The 22,192-nt window shown below is 40.6% G+C and overlaps 1 protein-coding gene across 4 annotated transcripts in view; it reads left to right on the forward strand.

The window, feature by feature from the left end:
• LOC129722088 (activated Cdc42 kinase-like) overlaps nt 1–22,192 on the forward strand; it is a 61,694-nt gene that overhangs the window by 22,341 nt on the left and 17,161 nt on the right. For 3 of the 4 annotated variants that reach the window (XM_055675323.1, XM_055675320.1, XM_055675321.1), the window contains exons 2-5: nt 19,859–19,928; nt 20,021–21,461; nt 21,522–21,818; nt 21,871–22,150. In XM_055675323.1, the coding sequence (XP_055531298.1) occupies nt 19,859–19,928; nt 20,021–21,461; nt 21,522–21,818; nt 21,871–22,150 (2,088 nt within the window). The remainder of the gene's footprint in view (nt 1–19,858; nt 19,929–20,020; nt 21,462–21,521; nt 21,819–21,870; nt 22,151–22,192) is intronic. The other variant, XM_055675322.1, reaches the window with a different exon arrangement.

The raw sequence follows: 22,192 nt of genomic DNA on the forward strand, positions 1-22,192 counted from the left end.
CATGAACACTAAAAGGGCAGTTTTCGTAAAATCTCACATACAGGTTATGAATGCAAAAAAAGCATCTAATAATCACAAGTCGCAGTTCTGAGACTATTGAAATCACAAAAAAAAACGAACATGAAAACCTCGTTAACGTTCTCTTACGTACTGCCATTCCGAACCCTTAAATTCTCAACCGCATCCATTTGGACCATTTGGCACGTTCCACACTTGCAGATGATCATTCATCGTTAATACAATCCACCATCGATTGATGGCCCGACTAAAACTCATCATTGCGGCCGCATTCCATAATGGGTCAAGGCAATACAAAAGGCCGTACATATCGTACATGCATGTATGTGGCCTCCACTAGTAGAATAACGAAGCTGACTGACCGCCAGCATCGTTTCCAGCACTCTTTGGACAGGTCGGTCCAGTGCGGAGCAGGTTCAACAGCAGCACTCTTTGCAGTACAACTTTCCTTCACTCCTGCCTGCGAGAATTTTATGTGTACACCTACCAGTGAAATTTTCAAAGGCTGGAAGCGATGCTTCGTGACCTGTACCTAAACGGGCAGGATTATCGCTGAACCATGCTTCTATGCGAGAGCCTAAAACAAGTCGGACTCTCGGATGTGTACAAGCGAGCAAACTGGAAAAGGAAAACTATGCGGTGAAAATAGCCAATGCCGTTTGGTCCATTCGTGTTAACATGACAAACTGCTGGATTATGAGAGTTGAAAAAATTTATAGGGCAAAGGGATTTCCTGTTCCTTTCTATTCGGCTGTCCCTGCGTAATCGTACAGTCAAGATACCGTTTATGGTGCAAACTTGTATGCAAAACTTCAACGAGTCTGCCAACCTGACTCTGTGGTTTGAATGATCTATGTACAAAGGTGAAGACCCATTACGGTAGAAGGTCACACTTGATTCTAGCATCAACCAAACACACACACACTCGGCTGGCATTCACCATTTTCTGTGATGATATTAGACATTCTTGGAGTATCCCTCTGCATAGCATCGACCCGCACTATCTCTGTGACAAACGAGATGATGTGCCGTTTTCTTCATGTTCTAAGATGATAAAAAATATGTTTTGCCGCCGCAGTTCTGGCACGTAGCCCACAGCGCAACAGTTTGTGGATATATGAGAAAAAAGTGTCGACATGACACACATGCCTGCAATTGCATTCTCGAGAAAGCTCAAGGATGACATCGGCAACCACAACAAACGAGTCCACCAACAGCATGGGGGCATGGTGATGGCCTCATGGGTGAAACAGATAAAATAAAAAAAAAATGAAAATAAACTAGGTACAAGGCTACGTGTGCCGTGTTACGTCGTTCCGAGTCTGAAGTGGCGGCTCAAGCACTTGACTCTTTCAATGCATGCAATGCAATCTCAGCGAGTTATTCGTGAGAGGTTTAGGCGGAGAAAGGCAGTTATTTTTTTTTTGCGAAAATCGATGTTGTATCCTAATCGACAACACTGCATGTCGCTGGTGCATGCAGTAATACCTTTCGTTTTCATCTTATCTGTTTCAATGAGTTTTTAATACACACGAATGATGGTATGAGCTTTTTTGAACAACATTTTGATGAATATTTTACTATTCCAGAAATTTTCCTGGCCATTTCAGAAAAACTGCCATTAAAACTAAGAGCATTCTAATGACCACCATCGAGCTCTTTTGCTCTTTGAATGCTCATTAGGTTATATTTTGTCAAGGAGGCAGAACTCTAACATGTCATATATGAAGCACGTTCAGAGACACTTTATCTTTACAATTAAGTATATTAAGTATATAAGTATATTTCATACATTTGAGAGTGAAACAATTATATTTTCCTGAGATTTTCTTATGATTTTTGAGATTTGCTTTAATTTTTCGATTGAGATTAATTAAAATTGTTATCGGAGACCTTTGTTGGCGATTACAAATGTGGTTTTTGAGGGGGACGCTCCACTACGGACCAAATGTTCACTCTGCGACAGATCATCAAAAAATTTTGAGAATTCAACTTGCAGGCTCACTATCTGACTTTAGGGCAGCGTACGATACAGTTAAGAGAAATGAATTATTGCGAATTCCCAACGAAACTAATTAGGCTGTTTCGTGCCACCCTTGAAGGCTCTACGGAGGGTGCTATACGGAGGGCTGGCGTGCAAAGAAACGGCACCAACATTCCGAAGTCTCACATGCTTCTAGGTTTTGCGGACGATATCGACATCATTGGTATCAACCGTAGAGCTGTGGAAGAGGCCTTCGGACCTCTTAGGAGGGAAGCTGCGAGAATAGGGCTCATAATTAACTCTGCTAAAACGAAATACATGCTAGCTGGTAGAGAACGTGGTAGTCCGACGAATGTTGGTGCTGAATTTATCGACGAATTTATTTACCTGGGTACATTATTGACATGTGACAACGAGGTTAGCCGCGTCAGATAAAAAGGCGGATAGCAGCTGCAAACAGGGCCTTCTACGGATTGCGTAACCAGCTGAGGTCCCGTAATCTGCGAACCCGTACTAAGCTTGTACTCTACAACTAATCCTTCCCGTGGCCCTCTACGGCCATGATGCATGGACGTTGAAAGAGGCCGATCGGCGAGGTCTTGGTGTTTTTGAGCGTAGGATTTTGCGTTCAATCCTTGGCGGCAAACTAGGAAATGGTGTTTGGCGCAGACGCATGAACCATGCAGTGTACCAGGTGTACAAATCAGCGAATGTAGTCAAGTGGGAAAATTGTCCACCTTTAAATGCGGAAAATTGTACTTTTGTTATGCTAATTATTGTGCTGCGTATTTAAGAACGTTGAACGCATTTTTGACCAATCACATGACCTGCTTCTCTAGCACAGCCGACGCTAAAATATACAAACGATTTAACTTTATAACCGATTTGTTGTTGCTTTTGTTGTTTTACTCTCTGCACGGTAAGCGTCGAAAACCGATTAATGGGTAAATCTTTATCCATTTCATGAGGCTGTCAAAAAATGAGTAAATTGAAAAGTCGGAAACGGGTTAAATTGTACGCGTTATGAAAACAGTTTCTTAGTAAAATTAATGGTCAATTTGGGTGGAAAAAAAAAACTTTAGCTATAAATTTCGTTTACTCTGTCGACTAATTCGTACACGTTGCTGTTTTTCTCGCATAATTTTTTAGAAGAAAAGAAATAAGGCCGATACAAATTCCATTTTTATTATTTAAAATGTTGAAAATTGGAAGGGGAAGAAAAAAAAGTTCAAGCCGTTTTGTTAATAATATTGACTTTTCGACAGAGTATATGCTTAATTTAGCAACAAGCAGTGAAAGTGTCATCAAAAGGCAAGCCAAATGATTAATAATGATAATGTGGTATTTTTCAATACACTTCTGCATGCAAGTTACAAACGTCGTAACTTGCACACAATTTTTTATGAAAGCTATTGCTTTTTTTTTTTTTCTTCTCAGTGTTATTTATTTTTTGCCCCTTAGCTAACTTTGATAACCGTGGACATAAAAACTTTTCGAAATTTGTATCAGCCTAATTACTAAAAAAAGGCAACAGTTTAAAACGAAATACCTACTTACACTACTGAACTATTCTACATAAAGTTGAATATTTAATGAATACAAATATTCCATGAATTAAGTTTATTTTATAGAAACAATCACGGCTGTTGTTTAGCTACTTTACTGCTTTAATCTGTGTACAATTTCACCGTATTCGGATTCCGGGTAGAAAAAAACAGTTTCATTCTCTGAGAACAGCTCGAAAAAAATTATGCATCAACTACTGACACAGACTGTAGTTAGTTAAATTGACTATCCATACCTTAAACGTAACAAATGTTCTACAGTGCATTTCATATATTGTTTTATGTATGTAATTGTTTTATGTATGTAATTATTTTATGTATGTGAAATCATGGAGAAATTTCTTAAGTTAGCATTTATTCTGAAGAATGAATCGTGAAATCACATACATTCGTTATATAAGAAAATTACCCATTGGGTATTTTGTCTCGAAAATTTGGTTAGAAGTTGTTTTGGAGTTTATTGTTTACACTGTATTTTCGCTTCCGAAAATTTAAAAATTCCGTTACCCGAAAAACAATATCAAGAATTGATTCTGCACAAGCATCTGGAAAATCGTTAACATTCCTCCTCCTCGGGACATCGGGAAACATCTCGGAAGCGTGCAGTCAACGGTGAGCCGGGGAACGGAAGGAAAAATGCGATCTCAGCAAGGATGTTTTATCAGTGATCACAGGGTGGCCACTCTACCGGGAAAAGCGGGAAAAAGCCGGGAATTTCAAATCACCGGGAAAAAAATACGGGAAAACCGGGAAATTAGGCTTCACGCCGGGAAAATCATCCTCCTTTATGTCTGCCGCTTCATTTGTTCAACAGTTTCTGAGGAAATGTCAACATGAGACCCTGTTTTTTCATGTTCACCTAACTGGCATGATTCTGCCGGCTAGGAGAAGCTGGTTGTTGTTTTCAGCTAAAGTCGACAGCGGCTTCGCAGCAAGATCTGCGTCAAATAAATTCAGGCTTGGTCAGGAGGATAAATTTACTGTTCCGTAACATATATTGTCAGATTTTTAAAGAAGTCAAAAAGTTATCAGCGTCGCGGGAGGCGTATTGAAATTTCTTGTGAATAGTGTTCGACATCGCATCAGGGAGAATCCGGTCAAAAGTCAAATAGGACCGGAAACTTCGAGTCTCGATTTTATTTCGAACCGGACCGGAACGGAGCTACCCGGTTTGTACTTTTCGATTTTGGATATGATTTTAACCACAAGCAGCACATTTATATTGCGGATCATTTTAATTGCATTTGCAAGCGACATACTTCATAGAGAATATATATCAAATATTTTTAACAAACTGTGTTCGTATGTCGTGTTGCGGAAACTAGGTCAATATCTGCTGAAATTTCGTAATAATATAAATAATCAAAACTTTGTTATTTTGAACATTCTCCACATTAAGTGTTTTGCAGAAAAAAAATATTTTTTCATGCTGTGTTGGACCTTTTTACTACTTAATTTTGTTGGGGAAAGACGCCACCTTGAAGAGCTATTTGTTAAAGATTTCTCAGATTTTTTCTATATCAAAAACAAACAGTAGCTAATTTTTTTTTTTTTCAAATTGTTTATTCAGAGTGTCAGTTGAATTTATTTTACGGACCATGAGAAGATTTCTTACATTGACCCCAGCTCAAAAATTTTAAAGTCCCAGGATGGAAGTTTTTTGAAAAAAAATTGTTTTGAAATAACAGATCTCAACGTTTCATGCATTTTGCAAAATGCATCTTGACAGTTTCATGTGCATTTTTTCATTGGTCACTCTGAGGCTCTTCTTCTCAAAGTCTTGAAGCCTGAGGACATTTTTCTAGAAGACAAAAACTCTATGCCCCAACTCTTAAATTTATCCCACGCATTTCATTGGCATCCTGATACAGAAGCACTGCAAGCTCGAGAGAAGGTTGACAGAGAAAGAAGCAGAAGGAAGCAAAAAAGCGCGAGAAGGCAAAGATTGTCAACGATTTGGAGATAAAGAGGGCGAAAATTGTGCAGCAGATCACCATGAAGGTACTTGCTCAAGTCGACAAACAGCTAAACACGATGAAGGAGGAATGTTTTTCATAGTTTTGTAACACTATTTTTGCAAAGCACAAATAAGCATGTGAAAATTGATTTTTTCCTCATATCTTTTAAAAATAAAACACCGGGAAATTTTTCCAAATATTATCGGGAAAACCGGGAAAAAATAGGGAAATTGAAAATTGATATTGAGTGGCCACCCTGTGATCAGGTTCATGAGAGTGTTGTGAAAGTGTTTACGGAGAATCTCAATGCTTCGGTCAGGGATGTGGCCAAAAAGTTGAATCTGTCCAAGCCTTTCGTTCAGAGACCCAAGGAGGGACTGCATATGTACAAAGTGCAGAAGGCTCCAAATCGTGACTACCGGAAAAATACGGTGGGAGAGTCACGGGCCCGGAAACTGTACACCCAGATGCTGACGAAGCCTCATTGTCTCACCATGGATAATTACCTCAAGGCGGACTTCCATTCGTGACCACCGGGGTTGTAAACAAGAAGATCTACCTGAAGGAGTGTCCACAGAAGCGTCTGCTTCCTCTGTTGAAGCAACACGAGGGACCTAAACCTACGATCTTCTAGCCGGATCTAGTTTAGTGTCACTACTCGAACTATGTCCTGTAGTAGTACGAAGCTAACGGGGTCACTTTCGTACCCAAGGACATGAGATCCCCCCTCCAAAGCAGCGGAACTAAGGCCTTTCTGAAAAATATGGAAGGCGAGATATCGGAACATCTGCTGTGCAGTTGTGGTGCATTATTTGAACGCAGATCAAGGCAGTGACTGTTTACAGCCCAAAGAGATTTGGTCTTTGAATCCTGGGAAGGTGATTGGATTCATAAACCATATTTTACCTGACTAGAAGCGTGTCGGTGCAAGTACCTGATCACTCAACAATAGTGGTCATTGTATTTTGCAATTGATTGGGATATTTTACAAAAGTTCACATCACTGGACAATGTAATTCTAATTCCTCAACAAAAGAAGGCCTTTCAAAAAATACTGGGCTATTATGAACTAGGCACTACGAAAACATTCCAAGGTGGTTAAATATGGAGAGGACATGAAAAAAATGTGGGCTTCCGTACAGAAGCTGCAACCAGATGTTGTACAAAACACTATGAGTGGAGTTAAGCGTAAGGTGCGAGCGTACGATTGTGGCAATGAAGTTGAATGAAATAAATATGCCAAAAGCTATCTAATAGGTTATATCTTATTGTCTAAAAGTTTGAAAAAGATCGGTCAACTAGGTAATTTTCTACAGTGTTCAGCACCCTTTTAGCATAAGAAATGCTGTTCACTTGGACACCAACAACGCATTTAATTCTGAGTATTTTCACTATCAACCAATCAGCATACCTTTTCTAGATCGTGTCTAGTTTCAGTTAAGGCGTTTGTAACATATTTGAGCTTTGAGTATAACGTCATCGCACAGTTTTACCTGCTGCAGACGTCAGCAATCTTGCTTACCTACAAACAATTACCGGGTGGAACGGTTACATCGGGAAGTTTGTCGCCCCTTTGGCGTCGTTGGCTCTGATGACGGCGACGTTGAGTACTGTGATTGGCTCTGGAACGTAAAGGAAGCAAAACGTAAGAGGCAACACTGCGTTTTATTTTTTACAACCAAATTGTTGCCTAACATGTGTTTGGGCTAGAAAAACAAAAACACACACACAAACAGTTTTGGGATCAACTCGTCCCTTTCCAGCGTGGTTTTTTTTTGCCTACAGCTAGCGCAGATTTGGCTTCCTCCCGACATACGAATATGTCGCTTCCGGTTGTTGGTTGTTCGCCGCCGTGTTTGTTTCCGATCGCTTTCGCGTGCTGTTTTTTTTGCATTCGTTCGTTTTCGGTGGTTGTTCTGTTGCTTTGAGGTGCCTTCTAACGGCTATGATGATAATAGTTTTTAAAGCTTTAAAGAGGATGATGAAGAAAAGCAGCGACAATACTATGGAGATTGGGCCATTAAACTCTTCTTTACTTTGGCACAAGTTGCCGGTCGAAGCTAGTGTATAATTCTACTAACATACATTGATAGCTTAACTCTTGGCCAAATTCATTTAGTTAATCGTATTTCATGGAACAAACTATAGAAACATCTAAAAATCTAGGTCAATAGCTTTTGCTCTCAACGTGTGTTATTACTTTTCCTCCGTCAGACTGGGAAGCATCTAATTTGAAGCGCCAGTTAATAAAACAGCTGGATACAGGCACGGTTGGGAACACCGAGGACGGCAGAAAAATATCTGCAACACAGTTTTTCACATCCTATATTACAACAAACAAGTAGAACACGGAACAAGCTAACGAAACGAAAACAACAACCTTTGTCCCCCCGCTTGTCCGGGGTAAAATCCTGGCACCGTACCGTATAGCATGCCGTTTAAGGCTATCCGGTGCCGAACTTTATTTTCTACTGCGGCTGCTGCTGCCAGAATCAATTAGGGGCAAACAACAAAACGGAGAGCAGCACAAAATCGCAGTCACTCCTGCAGTGCAGCGCCTATTCGGAACCCAGCGAGGATGTAGAAAAAAATAGACTACCAACTGGCACACGGAGATCTTACGTGACCTGTGACAAAGGTCCAAAAGGTCCAAAAAGACGCGCACATCGAAGTGGCCGTCACCTATAGACTCGTTACCTTTACGATTTATCTTCTCACGAACGAAAATGCTCCATATTTTGCTAAAAGGCAAGTTTTTTCGTCGTTATTAATTTTGCGATGTACTTTGGAGTTTACAATTGTTTGTTTTGGCAGTGCTCTGCTGTCATTTAAACGCTTGACTTGTAGCGTAGCGGAGGCCTAGCTAGACTTTCACTGTTGGATAGGAACAAGTAATATTGACTTTTTTTCCTGTAGAAACAACATGTTTTGCTTTTTTTCGATAGAAAAAGCGGGTTCAACATGTGTGGCAAATGGCCTTTAATTATTTACATGATCCAGTGAATTTACTATTTTTTTCCATTGAATGGCAAACATCGTGGTCGAAGTCAATGCTCTTTTGTACCAGAGTAAAACAGCCACCAAACTCATCATCTACATATTACATGTCGTACCTGGCATCAAACTCGTCAATAACTCGTGAGTGATAATGGAAGCCGCCAAATAATTTTCGGAACACAATCAAATGTTACTCAGGGTTTCATCAAATATCTTAAATACCAATATAGTTCACTTACGTGAAATTATGAAGACAAATTGAAAATGACAGAAGCGTTAGTCACCTCTTCGACCGCTAGGTGCGCCACTTCTGATTTTGTTCTACACGACATGCGAAAAAGAGTAACTTTAAACAATAATATTACCCTAATGGATACACTGAAAAAAATGCACATTTTATTCTGAAGTGGACTCGGCCGAATATTTTATAATAATAAAGTTCGCCTATGTATGAGGCAATCCATGGGTGCTGTTCCACGGTTTGTACGTTTGTCGACCTCCGACAATATTTTGAGTTGTAAAATGGCGACTTCCGGTGTCTGGGAAACTGCCGAAAATGACCAAATACCACCTAATATGAGTGTTTTTTAACTAGAATGACGCTCAGAGGCCAGAAATTGTCTCCAAATGACAGTTGGAAATCCAAGATGGCGACTTCCGGTTTCTGAAAAACAGCGGCAAATGACCAAATATGGGTATTTCCGCGATTGTTATGATGCACTGAAGCCACAAATCGACCTCAGACAACATTTTGAATTGTAAAATGGCGACTTTTGGTGACTGGAAAACTGCCGAAAATGACCCAAAAACAACCAAATATGGGTGTTTCTTTGACCAGAATGATGCTCAGAGGCCAGAAATTGTCTCCAAATGCCATACATTCCGAATCGGAGCTCGACCTTCTGTTTTTATATTCACAGACTTCGCAGCCAACTGTTTAGTGTACAGGACAATTGCGGGGCTAGCGCTACGATCCTACTGACACCAACAGTTTCTTCCGAGCCGAGACTCGAACCTACGACAACTGGCTTGTTAGGCCAGCATTGTACCTCAAGACCAGCTGAGAGATTTTTAGCCATTTGCTGTATTAGGGTCAAATTTTCATAAAGGCGTGTATTTTTTTGTATGAAAAGCGGAAATTATACATGTACTTGTTCGGAATTCATCCCTTCTCCCTTCAGTGGCTGCCCTCCAGAGCTGGTAGCGACTGAGTGACTCAAAAATAGGAACTTTAGAGACCGAATGACTGAAAAAGAGACCAAAAAGAGACCGAGAAGGAACCGAAAAGAGACCAAAAGGTGACCATAGAGAAAATTTATAAAGATGAAATTCAGACTAAGAAGCAAAAAAAATCTATTGATATGTGAAAAAGGCTTGTGAATTTTAGGATATAAAATGATTGCATTAAAAAGGCAATACAAACGTATAACAGGATGACCACTCAAAATCAAGTTTTGATTTCTCGCTTTTTCCTGATTTCCCTACAATATTTCTTAAATTTTCCCGTTGTTTTATTTTTGAAAATAAGGAAAAAACAGTGCTAGAAAACTATGAAAACTTTATTCAGCTGTTCGTAGACTCTGACAAGTTTGTACATAAAGTCCAGCACAATTTTCGCTCTTTTTATGTCCAAATCGTTCGCAAACTTCGTCTTATGGCGCTTTCTTGTTTCTTTCACTTTTTTGTTGTTGTTAACTTGCCGTTGGGCTTCCAATGCTTCTGTTATGCTAAAATTCTGACCCTCGAATTTCAAGTTTCAAAGTAGGCAATGTATGAAATTTTTTCGAGAATGCGAACAATGAACACGGGCTGAGGATGTGATTTGGATTTCGAAAAAATTTCTCTCGTCCAAACGGAACACGAACCCGCAATCTCCGATGTCGCATTTCGTTTAGTGGTAGGACTCAAATCCTTTGTCTTCTCGAAAAAAAATCTTGCTAAATTTGACCTCAATCAGATTTTGGAAAGAAGGCACCGAACAGTGGTCCAATTTTTACCTACTTGTTTAACCGATGAAAAAATAATGTCTTAGAAATGTTGAAATGTATGAACCGTCGACACTTTTTGTTATCTCAAAAAATTTTTTTTTTCGAAAAACTTCGTTATCTTGAACATACAAAATTTTCGAGCTGAGGCCGATAGAATGTATTGGCAATTTTTTCAATGTCCTTAAATTAAGTTAAACCGACACTTCAAATAAATGATTAACAAAAACTATTGTTCTAAATAATCCAAGTAAACCACGAAGTCGCTCGAAAGCACGGTAAAAATTTCATAAGAAGCAAACAAATCATTACGGTTTTTCAAGAATTCGATAAAGATGAGAAGGGTTTCGTGCCAACTCGACTGAGGGGTTGGTAGTAGCTTTTCAGAATTCGATGGAACTTTGCGGGTGTGTAGGCCTTAGTACCCTAAGTAACTTTGCAATTTTTTTTTTAAATTTGAAAAGGTCATCAGTTTTTTTAATAAATCGATATATCTGAATAAAAAACCGAGATAAAGGAAAGTTGCGAAGGGATGACTTTCAAAGAAGTTTAAAATATTGAGATACTTGAATTTGAGATTCTATACTTAAAAAAACAAGAATTGATATTCATAAAAACCGATTTTCTCAGATTTTATCTAAATAAGTTTTTCTAGACAGGCAATTCAGTTGCCCAAAGTTCTTTTTAAGAAAGGGGTCCTTTTAAAGGAAAAAAGTTATTCTAACAAAAAACTTTTTTTTCTCTAAAAGGACCCCTTCTTTCAGAATCATTTTGTAACAAAATGAAACAAGAGCCACCATTTCGGTCGTTGGTTATGTACTGCTATTATTATTTTTCAATAGTGAATATCAATTAACGCATCTTTCAACTGTCAAAACCAAGACCTTGGAGTTACTATGCGCAAGCTGTACTTTTGTTTCATACCCGCTCTTCTTCAATTCAGAGTAAGCATTTTTACAAGAAGATTGAATTTTTTGAAGGAAGTTTTGGTTCATAAATTTTTATCGCAAAAAAGATTGTAAATTGTACATTTTGTGTTGATAAAGTGTAATAATTTTGAAAAAGACACAGTAAGTCTCTATTTCGGCAAGAATTTATATCATATTAGTTTGTCTCTTACATTTTCGCCCCTGGGGCAACTTTGAACGAGGATTTGAATCGAATATTTTTACATTGGAAATGGTTATTGTCATATAGAATTCATCATGGTTCGAATTTGTGTAAGAACGACTCCTACACGTTCAAAAGAAGCAGGAGGCAACAAATACCCGTACACCCACAGATATTATGTGGGTGCATGTGTCGTTATGCAAGAGCAGGGCCTCCCCGATATAAATTTTTGGCCTCTGCTTTGGCACAGACAAACAGACGAGCCACTCGATGACGATTTCTTTGTCCAGAAAAATAACGATTGTTTTGAAGTTTTGTTTATTAGGCACTGACTAATAGGCAGTAATGCCACTGATGTTGCTAAAAATAAGCGTACACATTTATTAGCCAAAACAAAAGCCATTTTTTACGAAAATTAGTTGCACGGTTGTGTCTGTGGCTTTAGTATATGATGCACAAGTGGGTAAGTCAACTCAACCCAATCGAAAATTTGAAGTAACAGAGGCATGAACGAACATTTAACACTTCAAAATTTAGTGCTTAAACCTACTCCACCTTAAATGGCAAGTTGAAATGAGTCGTAGTTAAAAAAAATCAAAATGATTGACGAGTTGCGAAGCTGAAAGGTAAACCTTTTTTCGACAACCAAAAACCTCAGTTAAAGTTTAGACAAATATAATAAAAAGTGCTCAGTCCCCCTAATCCCCGCCGATGCTTACAGCTGTTAAGAAACAGCAAAAGATGCTTATCCGGCTAATTAATGGCGAATTTCTTTATTCCACCAGCTGACCTCGTTTTGACCTGGAGTCGCTCGAACTGCTGTCAAAACCTTTCTTTATTCGCTTGAATTTGACCCAGAATTGACCTGAAAGCGCCTGCAAAACAGACAGGTTCGCACTGTAACTTTTGTCAGTTTTGCGGGTGGGTTCACCAATACTATTACAACGTATCTGTCAAAACCGAGCCATTGGCATCCCTATACCGAGTAACAGTGAATGACAATGAACTGATGTCCTGGGCTCAAGTTAATTTGTGCCCGCTGTCAGCAGTAAGATAAAGATGTATGAAAAGAGGTGGTGATATGCTATCTCGTTTACACATATGTTGAGATGTTAGCCCTTGAAACATGGCGCGATGCCAAAGGGGTGGTCAATACGATCATAACACGCGGGTGATGATGAAAACTACCAGCAAAGCACGACATGTACTCAATAAAACAAACAAAACATATTTTCCATTTCGTAAAATATTTGAACCCAACGATTTGCATTTGTCATGAACTCTGTTACTGAAGCTTTACCAGAAAAATTTTCAACGAGTAAGTACAAAACGGCAATAAGACGGGACGGTTGAAAATTGTTTAAAAACGATACCATCCCGTTCAAAACGGTACGTCTGGTCAGCATAGACAAAATGCTTACTCGATTTGTTATAGAGCAGCACGCTACCTTCACCATGCCATGCGATGCTGCCAAATTCATTCAGAACCATATCATATTCCTGGAGGTTGATGGATCGTCCTTCCATTTGGCAGAACAGAAAATTTTCCAAATACACCAGAATTTCAGAAAAACGAAAAAAAAAGAAAATTGTGCGCGAACAAAAGAGTGACAAAAAGCAAAAACCGATGTGAACAACGCTTATTTTTTATCGTCGATACCAGAGTGCAGAGAAGGCGGGATACAGAGAACAGACGTTCATCTTCTTTTCAAAAGATGTGTAAAGACTTGCAACCGTCATTTACCACTAAGTGTCAATGCCCCCGCTATGTGGCGCATTTGTCACTTACAAACCAAGCACTGATATCGATAAAATATCGATACAGCAATATTTATGCAGTGTACCTGGGGCACCACAAGACAGTTGTCAAAGTTTTAACCGCGCAATTGTATTGTACAATATAACGATGGGCAGCGAAATCTGTGTCAAATAAAAACACAAGGTTAAATTTCGAAACGGAATGTACCTGGGATTTGCATCCGCATCACATAAAAGCAAAGTACTTCTAGCACACTGGCAACTACTTTTTTGGTCGCTTCGAAAAAGTAGCTTGGGATGAAAGAGCCTTTCTTTTCAGGATATTTCCTTGAATTCTGTCGGGCGTCCTTATTTGTGATGTCGTTTCCTGTAGCACAACAGATACTCCTTCCAACCTCGACTGATGATTTGAACGAAAAATCAAAAAAGAGACTTTTAGGTTAAAAAGAGACCATTTTAGAAGAAAAAAGAGACTTTAGAGACCTTTCGTTGAAAAAAGAGGTTTTTTAGAGAATAGCTTTAAAATAGAGACCAAGTCTCTAAAAAAAGACCTGCTACCAGCCCTGCTGCCCTCCCATTTCTCATATGCTTTTGAGTAAGGATCATGTAGGATTAAGTTTGGTGAATACCGGTCAGGGTTGGGTTGTCACTTCATTTACCTTTATGTAGGACCAGAGAGCCAATTGTGGTTCCAATCTCCAGGTTTTGCTAAATATGTAGTGTGCTGTAAGACCAAATTACCGTCATAGCTTTTTCGACTGGGTAGTCAATTTGGGCCGTCCAATTCAGCTTACTGTCCAGAAGAATACCCAGGAATTTGACTTCTTTACAGAAGGTCAGTAAACACCCATTCAGTGAAGGAGCCAGAGTGTGTTTCCTTCTTTTGGTGAAGGGTAGAGTAACTGTTTTAGCAGGATTTAGGTTCAGCACCTCTTGAGTGCACCAACTCAGGGTAATATCTAGTGTCGCCTGATGGCGGTTGACGGCATAGTCAACAATCTCATAGCCAAGCTGGGTGAGCTTGTTTAATAGTGCATCGACCATCAGCGTTCAAAGCAGGGGGAAGAGTACAGCCACTCTTGGACAGCCTTTTGTCGCTGAGACGGTGATTGAAGCATCTCCCAATGTAACTGTGATTTGTCTACTCGAGAGCATATTCTGAATCCAGTTCCTTGTAGTGTTATCAACTCCCCTCTTCAGGAGAGATGTATTGATCGAAGCATAGGATGTATTGTCAAAAGCGCCTTCAATATCAAGAAAAGCACATAGCGCGGTCTCTTTATACTTCAGCGACTTTTCGATAAGAGTCACTATGTCATGAAGAGCAGTTTCAGTCGATTTAACAGGTTGGTAAGTGTGCTATTCTAATATAGTGATTAGTCCTAGAGAACCTCATTGCAAAAATAGGCTATCTGCAATTTTATCCATTCAGAGAACTTCAGAAGTGTAAATGTGAGTCTCATGGGCCTGAAGGTCTTAGTTAGTGTTTTGTCTTTCCTTTCTACCTTCGCTATAAAAATCACCATCACTTTCTACCAGCCAACTGGAATATAGCCCAGGGTGAAGCTTGCGCGAAAAAGATTCTCTATAAAGATGGATATAATGCCATCTGGTCCTGGAGATTTCATAGGTTCAATGGAGCCTAATGCCCAATTGATTGAAACTTCCGTGAACAACCTTCGAGAGAGTAGAGTTGAGTCGTGGGTCGCTGTACGCCCTGGCCTCGGACCCTGTTGACCGACGTTGGTTGTTCGGTTATACGGTTAAAGCTTAAGACGTCTAATAAATCGGGGCCGGACGGAATACCGTCAATTGTACTCAAAAAATGTGCTGAAGTGTTATGCAAGCCACTACAAAAAATTTGTAATATGTCACTTTTACAGAATAAGTTTCCTGAATCTTGGAAAAAATCATATATCTTCCCAGTCTATAAAAAAGGAGATAAATGCAACATTACGAATTACCGCGGAATCACATCTCTGTGTGCCGGGTCGAAACTGTTGGAGATTCTCGTGGGTGAGCTTTTATTTAGTAAAGTGAAATCGTACATCGCAATAGAACAGCACGGTTTTTTTCCCAAACGCTCGATTAACACAAACCTGCTTCAATTCTGCTCGTTTTGCATTAAGAAAATAGAGGAAAATGCTCAAGTTGACACAGTGTACACAGATCTTAGAGAGGCTTATGACCGCATTGACCACCACATATTGTTACGGAAACTAAGCCGACTCGGTGCTTCTGACGGTTTTGTTAGTTGGCTACATACTTACCTGACAAACCGCAGCCTTTCAGTGAAGATTGGATCCACTGAATCTCGTACCTTCTGCAACCAGTCTGGAGTTCCACAGAGTAGCAACTTAGGACCGTTACTCTTCCTTATATTTTTTAACGAAGTTTGTTTTATAATTCAATCTGGATGTAAACTACTATATGCTGACGATTTAAAGATATTTCTTGCTGTACGGTGTTTAGAAGACTGCAAGCAATTATAAAATGTTATTAACCAGTTTGCAGAACGGTGCCGCTTGAACAACCTTACGATTAGTGTTTCCAAATGCTCCATTATTAGCTTCACTCGATGTAAAACTCCTTTATTGTTCAATTATAAAATCGACGATGCTCCTCTTGGAAGAGGTGACGTAGTAAAAGATTTGGGAGTGGAACTGGATTCCAAGCTTACTTTCCAGAACCACTACTCTAGCATCATGTCGAAAGCTAACCGCAACCTAGGTTTCATTATGCACATGGCCAAGGACATTCGCGACCCGTACTGCTTGCGAGCTCTCTACTTCTTGCTAGTACGCTCCATTCTTGACACAGCCTCTGTTGTATGGAGCCCGCATTTACAAATTTGGAAATCCAGAATAGAAGCTGTACAACACAGATTTATCAGATTCGCCCTAAGACATCTTCCTTGGTCTAACACAGTAAACCTACCACCATATGAAGACAGATGCAACCTGTTGAATATCGACACTTTAAACAAACGGAGGAATGCTTCAAGAGCTGTTTTCGTCGCTAAACTGCTAATGGGTGAAATTGATGCTCCTGAGCTCCTGTCACTGTTGAATTTAAACGTCGGTTCGAGGCCTCTAAGATCTCGAGACTTCCTTCGACCTGCATTTCATCGAACCGACTATGGGAAACATGAACCAGTTCAAGCGATGTGTTGTATTTTCAATAATGTATATCATTTGTTTGACTTTTCTTCAACTCTAGAGCATTTTAAAAACCGAATCCTTCGAAGTGATATGTTAGATTAATCGTAAAAAATGTGTTATAGTGTTATTACTTTTTATAATTCTTGACTGAATTTTGTATGTGATCTGTAATTGTAAACTCTGTACACCTCATTTAAAAATGGGTTTTTATGCCGATTTGAGAATGGTTATGATGTTATCAGCTCAAGTCGGCTTTTCCCATTGCACACTTCATTTAGACTTTGTCAGTTGAAGTTAAATAAATAAATAAAAAAATAAATATACATACATGTGGACCCAGAGAAGTGCGTGTTCATTAGAACCTGCGGTGATTTCCAGTGATTGCAGAGGTGTGGAGGTGAGATTGCCGTCCTCTTTTTTAACTGCCCTGACCGTTGATGTGGTCTATGGACATCACTTTCTAGAGTCGTACGGCTTCGGGTATCGTTTGGATGCCCTCGCAAAACATAAAAATTTCTTTTAGGTTTACGTAGCTCAGCGTCAGTGATGGAAACGAAACGAATATGATGCAATCGTCGTTTATTCATCACTTGTGCACTTCACGAAGTGTACAGGCCGGGACTAAACTCGAATCCTCTCAACCCATGATGAAATGATGATAGCGTGCATAGGTTTCTGGGAGAAAACAAACACATGACTAGACTACATCAGCTCTGAGAAGCGAATCGATCGTTGCGTTTGTCTCTCCATAGGCCGGTAGTTACGGGAAGAAAGGATAGCAACAGGAGAAAATCATGTCGCCTGAACAGCAGCAGAGGTGTGGTGCGGTGAGAGGGAATGTGTGGGGGAAGGAACTACTTCGGCAGCGGTTGAGTTTAAGCGAGAGTAGGAGAGCATACACTGTCATTTTCTTTCTTTTTCTGACAAAAAATCATATTCATGAGTCAAAAGAATAAGGATATAACAAGTTCTGATCGCTCTCTGTAACAGAGACGAATAACTTCATATACCGAGTTGTGCACATTGAGAACCACGTATTGTGGTGTACACTAATGAATAGAAATATATCGTAAAGAGGAAAGCAAAAAGAGTGCACCAGCACCGATACTTTGTTTTTCGCATACTGACGACGATCTCAACGCATCCTAGGCTTGTTTTATATGTATTCATTAATCGCTAGAGGTGATTTTTTTCCTTCGCTGCTCAGCGTTGCACTTGGTGAGTGACGCGCTGTATTCGTCGGTAAGCGGTTGGCCTCACGTTGGAGGTTATTGAGCGTTTCATTCCACCAGGGCACGTCGCGACACGTAAGCTTGCCACTAGGCATCAGTAATCCTGCATTCAAGATCACGTGCAGCAATATCCAGATCGTCAGGTGTGCGTCTATCCAGGAGTTGATCCAGGGGTTCCCTGAACGAAAACCAAGTAGTCTTCTTCGGGTTCCTGAATGTTTCGCTATTTAAAGGAATAGCTTCGATGTCAAAGATGATACGTCGGTGATCTGTGAAGCTCGTTTCGTCAGAGACATGTCATTTTTTGAGTTTCTCTCTACGAGGACCTCGTCTCTTATGGCGTTAGTAAAAGCGGGTTGTTCCCTATATAGCATATATTGACGTCATTGGAAGTAAGATTTTCAAGAAGGTACTCCCCCCAGTAGTCTGGCGGAGTGGATTCGGGTGATTATAGCCATCAAGGGCGATGGTGATACTAATAGCTTCAACCATTTCCCTGAAGGTAACTCTCATGGAGTGTCTCGGGACCCGAGATTTGTTGTCCGCCGGACGATCGGCGCTGGTGTTTGGTGACGGGACGTCATCCGATCGTTGCCACTCAACAGCAGCTTGACCTTGCAGGTCTGGCCGGTTGGAGGATCGAAGCGCGAGCATTCTGGCTTCATCCCTTGGAGTGTGCCGCGTACCTGCGCTTTTGTGCGTTGGAGAGTCGCTTCGCTCTCTCCTTACGGGGAGCAGGCAGACTAGAAGGTGCTCAATACTTCAAGTTCATGCGTACGAACATTAAAGGATCCATTGTAAGCGGAGTTAACAAGGTGTCGAGTATCAGAATTTTATCCCGGTGAATGAATGTCGGAGAAATATACTATTCCAGACTATGCAACGGAAGGTTACATCGAATGTCTGTCTGTACGTGTGAATCTAATTTTATGGCTATACCTGGCTCTGGGAAACAGGTTGCCGCATGACTGAGCTGGAATTTTGCATAGCAACTTTTCTCGAGGAGACGAAACTTTCAAGATCCTGCCGCTAAACAAAATTCGAATAGTCGATTTATATTGGCAGTCTACTGTTTATGTCATGCGATAAACAACAAATCTCGAATTGACCATTGACTGAACTACGTCACTGCGTTGGGTTTATTTTATTTTTTTATAAAACAATGTCGAAACTTAAGAAAGTCATGAAATCAAAGCGTATCACCAAACAAAATATCCGTAACTGTTATAGAAGGGGCGATCAATCTTACACCCTAAGAATAAATTTCAGTGAATTTAGTTTAGCGTTAGATCTTCTGAGGATGCAATAAAAAATGTAAATCTACCTCTTTTATATTTAATTTTTCAGTCTTCTTATTTCTGATACTTGGTATATCAATTCACCAGCAACTGTTGATATTAGAAATTTCACCTGGAGCCATTGAATACAATTTTCCTCTACCGATATTAAACTCTTTAATTTGATTTCAGTTGGAAGCTCTGCCATTATCATTGCCGCTGCTAGCTACAGACACTTTGAGGTTCGAAATGAGCAGATATGAGCGGATATATATTTCATCCACTTTAGTTTGTGAGACAGATAAGAGCTTTATAGATTGGTTGCATTTTATTTATGTACGTGCTAGCCGCAGGCCTCTTTTATGATTGAAGGTGGCCACCGCACTTCGAGAACCACTTAAAGCAAAGCAAACAATATAAAGCAGGAACTCTTCTATGATTTATGTTCCATATATACAAACAGTTCTAAGAACAACTTCGTATATTTTGAATTTGTGAAGCTTTTGCAATAACAAATAATAGATTGTTAAAACTATACTTGAGTGCTTACATTATTACAGCAAATCAGGCCTGAGTTTATCGAGGATGAAGGTTACCTCATGGAAAAGCCGGGAGAGACCATTTTCATTTCAAATTACTCAACTTTACATATTCAATTATTTAGTTACGATAAGCCATTTTTGCATCAAAAACAATCTGGGGTTGGCTTTTACACGAGAAATACGTGAAGAAACAAAAACAAATTGTTGAAACCACGTGAAACCCAATCAAAGTTTTACTTCAATAACTATGTTTTTTTCTTTCCTTTTCCAGAAACAAAAACGATGGACCTCTACGAGTTCCTCGTAGAATCGGAGCTGCAGCAGTACTACAATTCACTCAAGTAAGCTTCACATATTATTTTGTCCAATGAATTCGTAAAAAATCAAAATTTACCACTAATCCTTCCACCCTGCTTCATATCTTCCCTGCTAGAAATGATCTGAAAATCACCTCCATAGCGCACCTGAAGTACGCCACCGACGAAGATCTCCGCCAGATGTGCGGCCTGTCCCGGCCGGAGATACGCCGCCTGCGCAAGTATTACGAGAAGTATTTTCCCCACGGCTACCTGAACAAGATCAAACGGCTACTGCACGCACCGAAAAAAGACGAAGGGGGTCTCGGTAGTCCGCCTTCAACGGTGGAACCGCTGAAAACCTGCCCGTCGCCCAGCAAGATTCCCAACAACAAGCACATAATTCCGGCCGATGCCATCACGGTGAACAAACAGCTCGGAACGGGAGAATTCGGCATCGTGCAGCAGGGCGTTTGGACGAATGGCACCGAGCGGATTCAGGTGGCAATCAAGTGCCTCTGCCGGGAGCGGATGCAGTCCAATCCGATGGAGTTCCTAAAGGAGGCAGCCATAATGCACTCCATCGAGCATGAGAATATTGTGCGACTGTACGGCGTGGTGCTAGACACCGAGTCGCTCATGCTAGTGACCGAGCTGGCTCATCTCAGGTCGCTGCTGGAATGCCTCAAGGATCCCGGCTTAAGGGTGAGCTTTCTGACAGTTCCAACTCTGTGTGAGTTTGCAGCACAAATTTGCAACGGTATGATGTACCTAGAGAACAAACGACTGATTCATAGAGATTTGGCAGCAAGAAATATTCTAGTGTTTAGTAAGAACAAGGTGAAAATATCGGACTTTGGATTATCGCGGGCGCTTGGTGTCGGCAAAGATTATTATCAAACCAATTTTAATGTGAATCTTAAGCTGCCCATTGCGTGGTGCGCTCCGGAATGCATAAACTTTCTCCGGTTTACGAATGCCTCGGATGTTTGGGCATACGGAGTGTGTCTATGGGAAATTTTCTCCTACGGATTCCAACCGTGGGCAGCGCTAACCGGTCATCAGATTCTAGAAGCGATAGATGAACCAAACTATCAGCGTTTAGAAAAACCGGAATGTTGTCCGAAAGAATACTATTCGCTGATGTTGAAATGTTGGCAGCATGATGCCGCAAAGCGACCCAAGTTCTCGGAAATCTACCTGCTTCTGCCAGATATGAAGCCAGAGCAGCTGAAAACCATTGTCTCGTTTAGCGAGCCGAAAAAGGACTATCTTTTGTATCGACAGGGAGAAATCATCACCGTGCTGGACAAGAGCACCAACTCTCCCTACTGGAAGGGTGTACTGAACTCGGGTAAAACTGGACTCTTCAATCCGGCAAATACCGTCGCCTATCTGGACAGTCTTCCATCGTCGATCAATCGCGATAGCTTCAGCAGGACTGCAGAACGTACAAGCAAGCGTAAGATAAGAACCGATATGATCTCGCGACCGCAGAACGACCTAAAACACACGGGACACGTGGGTATCGATGGTGCCTATTTTGGTGATGTAGCCTTCCTTGCCAGTCCACAAAATGTGAGTAAAAATAAGATTTCTAGTTTTTTTTTAGTTATCATCTGTTGACTTTTCGATTAGCTTCCCCGACAGATCGTAACACCATACAAGCCTTCGGAAGATCTAGAACAAACGCCACTTTTGCTGCCACCAACTCCCACTAGCCCGGACTCGATCCAGACGGCCAGTGGTTACTTTTCGGAAACACTGCAAACCCGACATCAAAGCTTCGTTAATGCCGGCGAAAATCACGACCGTTCCACTGTTGACAGTGGTTTAGCTAGTGCATTCGATTTTCGCAACAGCGGCTTCAAGGACAGCAACCCGTTCATTAATGTCGACGTCAACGGAGACGCCAGCACGCACAATCAAACTAAGGTAAAATTAGCACGTTAGCCGTTACAGTTTGTCATCACATCTTCGCTTCTAGGAAGCAAAATCGTCAGACAATCATCAAGATCCTCACGAATATCACGAAATTTCCGACGATGATATACCAACGGAAAAGGTGTTCGACCATGGCACCTCACTACTGGACGAAATGGAATACATGTTCAAGTCGATGACAACGGCAACCGAGCAGCAACATCAGCTGCCACCGCTTTCGCCCGATGTCGAGAACACCAACAAGCGAAACGAGCTGACCGAGCTATCATCCAAACTAAATCGCAAAAACAGCTCGAGTTCTGGAACTGTTAACAATAAAACTGGTTAGTAACATACACACTCACAATACAAGCTCAAAAACAAAA

The sequence above is a fragment of the Wyeomyia smithii genome, chromosome 2 (genome assembly GCF_029784165.1).
Source record: "Wyeomyia smithii strain HCP4-BCI-WySm-NY-G18 chromosome 2, ASM2978416v1, whole genome shotgun sequence".
Taxonomy (NCBI): Eukaryota; Metazoa; Arthropoda; class Insecta; order Diptera; family Culicidae; genus Wyeomyia; species Wyeomyia smithii.